Source organism: Amblyraja radiata, chromosome 2 (assembly GCF_010909765.2).
Source record: "Amblyraja radiata isolate CabotCenter1 chromosome 2, sAmbRad1.1.pri, whole genome shotgun sequence".
Lineage (NCBI taxonomy): Eukaryota > Metazoa > Chordata > Chondrichthyes > Rajiformes > Rajidae > Amblyraja > Amblyraja radiata.
In genome coordinates this window covers 26,076,252-26,086,400 of record NC_045957.1, presented here as the reverse complement: position 1 = coordinate 26,086,400, position 10,149 = coordinate 26,076,252, and the positions used below count along the sequence as shown (strand labels likewise).

Here is a 10,149-nt window from a genome sequence, read left to right as displayed (position 1 = left end):
GAACAGGAACAGGCTCTTTGTTGAAATTGGTGACAGTCTAAGACTCTGTGCCAGTGAATGAGGAGCAGGAAGAGATTGGTCAATTTCCCTCCACAGATGCTGCCTGACCCACCATGAACCTCCAGCAGATTTTCAGTTTAGTTTAGTTTGGAGATACAATACAGAAATAGGCCCTTTGGCCCACCGAGTCCAAGCTGACCAACGATCCCCAGAATCTGCAGTCTCTTGTGATGCCATAACTGACCCTCACATCTACTAATCCACTATCCTGGTGGGTTAACGTAGAACGAGTGTGAACGGATGATCGATGGTCAGCATGCTCTTCGTGGGCCAAGGGACCTGTCTTCCATGTTGTTTCTCTTTCTCTCTCCAAAAGTGGGATAACATGGAACTAGTGTAAATGGGTGATCGATAGTCAGCAATGGACTCGGTGGGCTGAAGGGCCTGTTTCCATTCTGTATCTTTCAATCATTGAATCCAAAGCAATTTAAAGGCTGGACAGATTTGTGGGTTTATGACATGGACCAGATATGTGGCTTCTATATCCTTTTCTTGTTTTCCTTGATTAGAATCATATAACATGGAAACAGGTCCTTTATCCCAATCGTCGATGCCAGCCAAGATGTCTCTTCCAAGCTAGTCCTATTTGCCTGTGTTTGGCCCCTGTCCCTCCAAACCTTTCCTGTCCAAATGTCTTTTACTGTAAATGTTGTTATAGAATCTGTTGTAGTGGAAAGAATAGAGAGTGAATAACCAGTAAATAGGGATGTGGATTGTGCTAATGTGGTGACGGGAATCGACAGACAAAGCCTAAAGAGCCTGTCCCACTTGGTCGTCATTTGCGCAACACGCAGATGGCACGTGAAGATTTTGTACATACCAAAATCCTGGGGAGCCCCGTGCGACCCTGCGTCACTGCCTATGTCACCACGCACCATGCGTGCGTAATGCGCACCATGCGCGCATCACGTGCGTGTCACGACACGCGCGACATGCGTTGTGACGCGTAAATGATGTCGCATACATTACGCGCAAATGACAGCCAAGTGGGACAGGTCCTTAAAAGTAGGGATATGGAAGACAGCAGTGACAACACCCAAGTTTCAGGAACTGCATTATGTTATAGTGTGCACCCATCGTTGTAACAGAAAATTGGATCTATTGTCAACAAAGTTAGACTTGTGGATAATCATTTTATTCTGTTTGTTACCTAATTAAGTCTTTCTGTAAGCTCCATTCTGTAATCAAGACATTTTTTTCTGTATAATCTTGTCATATAAGAATATGAGAATCTGTACAAAGCTCAGGAGATCAGCTTTGATTGGCCTCCTGGTGCCCAACAGCTTTAATAAATCGGACGCTACTTTAAACACCAACACTGCCTGGCCTTTCTACTTTGCTCCAACAGTATCGAACCGTAACAGATTGGCCTATCTGATTTAGTTTAGTTTAGAGATACGGCATGGAAACAGGCCCTTCGACTCACTGACTCACGCTGACCAGCAATCCCTCCTGTACAGTAACACGATCACACACACTAGGGGCAATTTACAATTTTTACTTAAGCCAATTGACCTACAAACCTGTAAGTCTTTGGAGTGTGGGAGGAAACTGGAGCACCCGGAGAAATTTCATGCGTCACGGGAAAAACGTACAAGCTATGTATAAACAGCACCCGTGGTCAAGATCGAACCCGTGTCTCTGGCGTAACGTCTTATACAACTGCAACATGACCTCCCAACTTCTACACTCAATACTCTGACTGATGAAGGCCAGTGTGCCAAAAGTCTTTTTGACCACCTTATCTACCTGCGACTCTAACTTCAAGGAACCATGCACCTGCACTCCTAGATCCCTCTGCTCTACAACACTCCCCAGACCCCTACCATTCACTGTGTAGGTCCTGCCCTTGTTAGATATCCCAAAATGCAACACCTCACATTTCTCTGTATTAAATTCCATCAACCATTCCTCGGCCCACCTGGCCAATCAATCAAGATCCTGCTGCAATTTTTCACAACCATCTTCACTATCTGCAATACCACCCACTTTTGTATCATTTGCTAACTTGCTAATCTTGCCGTGTATGTTCTCATCCAAATCATGAATGTAGATGACAAACAGTAACGGGCCCAGCACCGAACCCTGAGGCACACCACTAGTCACAGGCCTCCAGTACGACAAACAACCTTCCACCATCACACTCTGCTTCCTTCCATGAAGCCAATTGGTTATCCATTCAGCTATCTATCCTTGGATCCCATGCGATCTAACCTTTCAGAGCAGCCTTCCACGTGGAACCTTGTTGAATGCCTTACTGAAATCCATGTACACAACATCTACAGCTCTGCCTTCATTTACCTTTTTGGTCACGTCTTCAAAAAACTCAATCAGATTAGTGAGACACTATCCCTAATCAGTCCTTGCCCATCCAAGTGCGTGTATAACCTATCCCTCAGAATACTCTCTAGTAACTTTCCAACTACAGATGTTAAGCTCATCGGCCTATAGTTCCCAGCATTTTCCCTGCAGCCCTTCTTGAAAAGAGGCACAACATTTGCCACCCTCCAGTCTTCCGGCACCTTTCCTGTATTTAAGGACGATTCGTAAGTTTCAAACAGGGCTCCCGCAATTTCCTCTCTAGTTTCCCACAACGTCCTCGGATATATCTGATCAGGCCAAAGAAAGACAATGCAGGTTTGTTTTGTTTTAATTTAAAGCAGCACTCTTTCATTAACTCGCGATAGAAGCACTCCTATCTCGATGTATGTAACGCGAAATAAATAAAACGGAAAAGATTGCGAAACATCTGAAAGGGCCCCGTCCCTTGAGTTGATGAAGATGGATCGTGGAAGCGGAGACCTCGGTGTTCCCAGCCAGGCGTTGGTGTTGCAAGTGAAACAATCCACGTCAAAGTCCTTGAAGGCAGCAGAGGTGAACACGGCAGACACGCTGAAGTCACTGACATTCCCAACGAAGAGAGGAGGGGGGAAAAAAGGAACATGGGAATAACTTAAAAATAAAATCAGGTTGCATAAAAACTGTGCAATCTCAGCAACTGGAGTCCAAAGTTTTCCAAGTGTCTTTTGTTTTTGTAGTTTTTTTTTTGTCTTTTTGTTTAGAGTTGTCCCACACCCAGTTTTGGCGAGGAGGGAGACCGGGCCTGTTTGGAGTCTCTTTTGTTTTTACCTCCTGGGTTAACATGTGCTTTTCTCAAACCAGCTCCTGCCCAGTCCTGTCCTGTCCTTTCCTGCCCTTCTCCTCACCGTGAGCGACCACCGTCTTCGGCCGTGGAAGGGCGGGAGGGCGCCGCTCCCTGGCCTTCCCCTTCGGACGCCCGCTCCCGCTTTGGGGAGGATTGAGAGGCAGGCATTGGGTTTGTGCTGTCAGCCCGAGCGAACCTCCTCCTTCTTCTGTCCCGGCCACCATTCAGCAGGTCGGCTTTGACCTGGTGCTGGGGTTTGGGGCAGGGACAGCCGCGGTGCAAAAACAGACAATTTATATGCTCGGATAGAAAAATATCAAATATAATAATAAATTTATGAAAGACCCATAACATATGCAATAAGTGTTTTACATTTGCTACAGAGGTTGTGGATAATCGTTAATGCAAGGCCATACATATCCAGTAGGAGACACACAAGTTATATTATATCTCAAATAAATGCTCGCCGTCCTCACCCTCGCGTTTGATTTTTCCTGATCGCAGCCTACACGTTACGGCTACCACGGCCACAGCCCTGTGTGGCTGCTTTCTTGCCAACATACAGCTCGAAGATCAAAGCCAAGATCAGCTAGTCCACTCTGTCGGAACATTCTTTGAATGTTTTTTTTTTAAGCCTCATTTTTTTTTTCTCTTTCTCCTTATCTTCCACGACCACATTCCTTTGGTGTAAACAAAGACGTTAATAAAGCAAGATTTGTGTGTGTATGTGTGTGTGTGTTTTACACTAACGACTCCCTGTCTTTGTCGGGCCCACTCACAAAATCATGGGGCATGAGAGGGTCAGTCACCTTGACCACAACGTTGTCACCAAGGGCTCGAGTGACACTGTTATAAGATGGCGGAGAGGAGGAGGAGGACATTGTCTCTGACCTCTCCAGCTCGGGGCTGTAGTGCTCCTTGATCATGGCGGCGATCAGCCCTTCCTTCTCGGGCGCCTCCTCCACGATGATGTTGACGTCGCTGGCTCTGTGGCGGTACAGGAAGGAAGCCTGCCTCATGGAGCGGCGGAGAAGGTGCCTCCTGTAGGCCCTCTGGATGACCAGGGCGGACACCTCCTCCTGCTTTCTCCTCAGGGTGGTGGTGATGGGCTCGTAGGAGATCTTGGAAGGGTTGGCCGCCATGAACTTCTCCTCCATCTGCAGCTTGAGGGCGTCCATCTCACCCGACTCACCCAGCACCCTCTTGGTGAAGGCGAACAGGATGTCCAGGCAGTGGATCCTGTCGCCACTCACCATGGGGAGGTCCATGGCGATCAGCTTGAGTTTGTTGGGTTTGGCCACACGCAGCGGCTCCTTCAGCGCATCAGCAAAGTCCGGCAGGGCCGAGTACTCGATGAACTGCGTGGCCTCCGAGTCAAACTTCTCCCAAACCTCGTAGAACATCTCAAAGTCGTCCTCGCTGAGCGGCTCCGAGCTCTCCTCGGTGGCCACGCTGAAGTTCTCCAGGATGATGGCGATGTACATGTTGACCACGATGAGGAAGGAGATGATGATGTAGCTGACGAAGAAGACAATGCCCACCGCCTGGTTGCCGCAGTTCCCCTTGAAGTTGGTGCCCTGGTTCTCCAACTTTGGATCGCAGTCTGGGCTCTCGGTGTTGAGGATGGGGCTGAGCAGGCCGTCCCAGCCCGCCGACGTGGTGATCTGGAAGAGGCAGATCATGCTGTTGCCGAAGGTCTCGAAGTTGAACATGTCGTCTATGCCGTCCTCCTTCTTCACATAGGCGAAGTTGGCCATGCCGAAGATGGCGTAGATGAACATGACTAGGAACAAGAGGAGGCCGATGTTGAACAGGGCCGGCATGGACATCATTAGGGCAAACAGCAAGGTCCGGATCCCCTTGGCCCCCCGGATGAGCCGCAGAATCCGCCCGATCCGTGCCAGCCGGATGACTCGGAACAGTGTGGGAGACACAAAGTATTTCTCGATGAGGTCCGCCAATACGATACCTGCGGAGGGATAAAGCAGAACATGTGTAGGAAGGAACTGTAGATGCGGGTTTACACCGAAGATAGATACAAAATGCTGGAGTAACTCAACGGGCTAGACAGCAATAAGGCAAAACGTATGCGTCTGAGGAAGGGTGTCGACCCGAAACGTTGTCAATCCACCTCTTCCCAGCGGTATGAATATTGATTCATCTAACTTCAAGTAACGCATGTACCCCTCTCTCTCTGTCCCTCCCCCACGCTAGTTATTGTACTAGTTCCATTGCTATCCTGCTTAATTTCACAGTATCACTCATCACCATCTCCACAGCCAACAATGGACCATTGTGGACTCTACCTTTCCTTGATCATAGTTGCTGGCTTTGATTTGATCTTTTGCATACCTTTCATTCTTTTGTTTCTTTGTACATTTTCATAACTCTCTTTACCCTGTCCCCTGAACCTCAGTCTGAACAAGGGCATTGACCCGGAACATAACCTATTCCTTTTCTCCAGAGATGCTGCCTGACGCACTGAGTTTTACTCCAGAACTTTGTGTCCATCTTCTACATGTGCTGCCTGACCCGCTGGGTTAAAATGGTGCAAAATCTGGTGCATCTTGCATACAGACACAGTGGGCTCTTTCTGTACATTCTGTATTTAATTGTTGATTGCACTTATGTTTGGCAATTATCTTACTGAACTGTATGCAAAAACAAATTCACTGTATCTTGGTACATGTGATAATAAAGAACACAGTGGCAATACAGTGGTGCTGCGGTAGAGCTACTGCCTTACAGCGCCAGAGACCCAGGTTTGATCCTGAGTACAGGTCCTGTCTGTATGGAGTTTGTACGTTCTCCCCGTGACCGCAAGGGTTTTCCCCGGGATATCCGGTTTCCTCCCACATTTCAAAGTCATACAGGTTTGTAAGTTATTTGGCTTAGATAAAAATCGCAAATTGTCCTGAGTGTGTCGGATAGCGTATAGAGTGATTGCTGGTTGGTCAATGTGGACTTGGTGGGCAGAAGGGCCTGTTTCCGCACTGTATCTATAAACTAAAAACCTGACGACTCTAGCATATGGACACAATGGGCTGTTTCTGCATATTCTTACTTATTCGGGAATTGCAATTATGTATGGCAATGATCTTAATAAACAGTATGCAACAACAAAAGAGTTTCACTGTACTTTGACACATGCAATAATGAACCATTGAACCATGGAGTTCCTCCAGCACTTCATGCACTCAGAGGATTCCAGCATTTGCGGTTCCTAGTGTCTACATTCTACTGCTCCATTGCCTACATTCTCCTTATAGGGAGAAGGTCCCAACCTGTAATGTCTCCAGAGATGCTGCCTGAGCCGCTGAGTTACTCCAGCACTTTGTGTCTTTTTTTTTGTGAAACCAGCATCAACGGTTAATTGTATTACCATTTTATTATGGCTTCTTTAGTTTCGTTTAAAGCTACAACTAATTCCTACAACTAGTCCTTTGCGTCCCCAATAACTACCATGTGTCATCAAACAAACAATGAACAACGTCAACTCAAGCCCACTGTGTCTATAACGGCCATCTGCTGATTGATTGGCTGAAAGATACAGCATGGAAACAGGCCATTTGGCCCACGGTGTCCATGCCAACCATCAATCACCCTTCCACACTAGTTCCGTTTTATCCCACTTTCTCATCCACTCCCTACACACTAGAGGCAATTTACAGGGGCCAATCCACGTCCTCCAGCGATACTGCCTGACCCGCTGAGTTATTCCAGCACTTTGTGTTCTCTGCAAGATTCCAGCATCTACAGTTCCTTGTTTCTCCATTGTACTGCTCCACAGCGAAATTTCCTCAAAGTATGTTTTGAAGACGTTCCCATGCCATGGAGAACGGTCCCGACCCAAAATGATACCTATCCATGTCCTCCACAGATACTGACTGACCTGCAGAGTTACTCCAGCACTTTGTGTTCTGTGCAAGATTCCAGCATCTGCAGTTCCTTGCGTCTCTTTCTAAACCTTTTCTATCCATGTAACTACACATTTCCATTAAAAAAAAACCCTTGGTATCCTTGTATGTACGTCATTGAAAGCTCATGTGCAACATGCCCTTCGGAAAATAGTGTGCTGGCCTTGACTGCAGGAGGACTTGAGTTCAAAACTAAACAGCATTTTCACTCTCCTGTTGTAGAGTGATATATATCTCATAGGCTCCAAAGCCACACTCAGCAAAATCAATAACCCCACTCTCACCATCGACGGCACCACTGTCTCCCCATCTCCCCAGGCCCGCAACCTTGGCGTGATCTTTGATTTCACCCTCTCCCTTGAGCCTCACATCCGCCATGTCATTAAAACCTCCTTCTTTCATCTCCGCAACATCGCCAAACTCAGACCCTCTCACACCGCCCGCTGCTGAAAGACTCATCCATGCCTTCATCTCCTCCCGACTGGACTATTGCAACTCACTTCTCCTTGGCATCAGCTCCACCTACATCAACCGACTCCAACTGGTCCAGAACGCAGCCGCCCGACTCATCACCCACACCAAATCCTGGCATCACATCACTCCAGTCCTCAAAAAACTTCACTGGCTTCCCATCTCCCACCGGATCACCTACAAAATCCTGGTCCTCACCTACAAAGCCCTCCACCATCTGGCCCCCCCCCCATATCTCACTGACCTCCTCTCCCCCTACCAACCCTCACGGTCCCTCAGATCCACATCAGCCGGTCTCCTCTCCATCCACAAGTCCAACCTCCGCAGTTTTGGGGACAGAGCCTTCTCCAGGGCAGCTCCCAGGCTCTGGAACTCCCTCCCCCAACTGATCCGCAATTCCGTGTCCCTCACCATCTTCCAGTCCCGCCTCAAGACCCATCTCTTCACCTCTGCCTATCCTTAGCCCCACGTCCCCGTCCCTTTTCATCTGTGCATTAATTGCCTCATACTGTGTTTTGTATTGAATTCTGTCTTTACTTTGTGTACTAGTCATGTCTCTACTATTTATTTCATTCCCCTTACATGTTTTTCCTCTACATGCTCAATTTTTGTAAGGTGTCCTTGAGACTCTTGAAAGGTGCCCATAAATAAAATTTATTATTATTATTATTATTCCAAAGCAACTTGAATTTTTTTAGTTAAGAGACACAGCATTGAGACAGGCCCTTCAGCCCATCGAGTCCACGCTGACCAACGGTCACCAGTTCACTCTAGTTCTACCTTATCCCACTTTCTCATCCACTCCCTTCACACTAGGGACAATTTACAGAGGCCGATTAACCTACAAACCCACACGTCTTTGTGAAGTGGGAGGAAACCGGAGCACCTGGAGAAAACCCACGCAGTCACAGGGAGAACATACCGCACACAAGCAGCACCCGAGGTCAGGATCGAACCCTGGGTCACTGGCTCTGTGAGGCAGCAGCTCTACCCGCAGCGCCACAATGTGCTGGGACCCTGATCTCCTTGGCACAGCTGGATTTGTGGCCAGAATCCCAATTTACTCCAATCACTTTTATGTGTTAGTTGTTCTGCCACTTGCAACAAAGTTACGTTTGAAGTTTTATGTTGTTTATTTATTAATTCTACTGATGCAAAGCATAATAATTTTCAGGTGCTCTCTAACATACAACACAGAGGGGTGAAGCCTTTTTATTTACCAGATATAAAAGACAGGTTTGATGTGTTAATTTGTTCAAGTTAATTTGTGTGTGAAAAGATAAAGGTGCAATTAGTTGCATGGATGCTTTCTATGAGATTACTTTTTCCACTCTCTGTGGTCTGATGCCAATATTGGTACAGGTGCTGTCATCTCATTGAGGGAGCTCCTGACACAAAATAAAATACAATATCCCTTCGATGTTAAACACAAAACGCTGGAGTAACTCAACGGGACAGACAGCATCTCTGGATAGAAGGAATGGGTGACATTTCGGGACGAGACCCTTCTTCAGATCTTCAGACCCAAACATCGCCTCGAGGTTTACTAGTTTAAGCGGCCTATTTTGTGGAACAAGAACAAGTTCCATTTGTACGGCATCATAAACAAAGAACTGCAGATGCTGCTTTATACCAAGGATAGATACAAAATGTTGGAGTAACTCAGCGGGACATGTAGCATCTCTGGAGAAATAGGATGGGTGACATTTCGGATTGGGTCCCATCTTCAGACTGCCAAAATGTAGAAACAAAGAACTGCAGATGCTGGTTTATACCGAAATAGACACATAATGTTGGAATAATCGGGTCAGGCAGCATCTCTGGAGAAATAGGGTGGGTTCACTTTTTAGGTCTGGACCTTTCTTTACACTGCCAAAATGTTGAAACAAAGAAATGCAGATGCTGGGGATTAGCCAAACAGTCGAGGCCAAAATGTAGACGGGTCCCAACCCGAAACATCATCTATTATTTTTCTCCATGGCAAGATTATGTTCAGTTATGGTCACCCTGTTATAGGAAAGATGTTGTTAAGATGGAAAGGGTGTAGAGATGATTTACAAAGTTGTCGCCAGGAATCAAGGGCCTGAGCTATAGGGTGAGGTTGAGCAGGCTAGGAGCACTGGAGAATGAGGGGTGATCTTATAGAGGTGTATAAGACCATGAGAGGAATAGATAGGGCAAATGCACAGTCTTTTACCCAGAGTAAGGGAATCAAGAACTAGAGGACATAGGTTTAAAGTGAAGGAGGAGAGATTTAATAGGAACCTGAGGGGTAACATTTTTACACAAAGGATGGTGGGTTTATGGAAGAAGCTGCCAGAGGAGGTAGGAGGCAGGTACTATCACAATGTTTAAAAAACATTTGGACAGGAACATGGATAGGAAATGTTTGGTGGGATATAGGCCAAACACAGGCAAGGGGAGCTAGTGTAGATGGGGAAAGTTGATCGATGTGGACAAGTTGGGCCTTTCTCCATGCCATATGACTTTATGACTCCAAAATAATGCAAAGTTTCAAAGCAGGAATCGCCGACAAAATGTCTTCCCGTCCTAGTG

General features: G+C 46.9%; 1 protein-coding gene across 4 annotated transcripts in view; it reads right to left on the bottom strand.

The window, feature by feature from the left end:
- Window positions 1-2,694: 2,694 nt before the first annotated feature.
- Window positions 2,695-10,149, bottom strand: part of LOC116987597 (sodium channel protein type 4 subunit alpha-like) — a 368,780-nt gene continuing 361,325 nt past the window's right edge. For all 4 annotated transcript variants that reach the window (XM_033043769.1, XM_033043777.1, XM_033043758.1 and 1 more), the window contains one exon: window positions 2,695-5,174. In XM_033043769.1, the coding sequence (XP_032899660.1) occupies window positions 3,946-5,174 (1,229 nt within the window). In that variant the 3' untranslated portion in view covers window positions 2,695-3,945. The remainder of the gene's footprint in view (window positions 5,175-10,149) is intronic.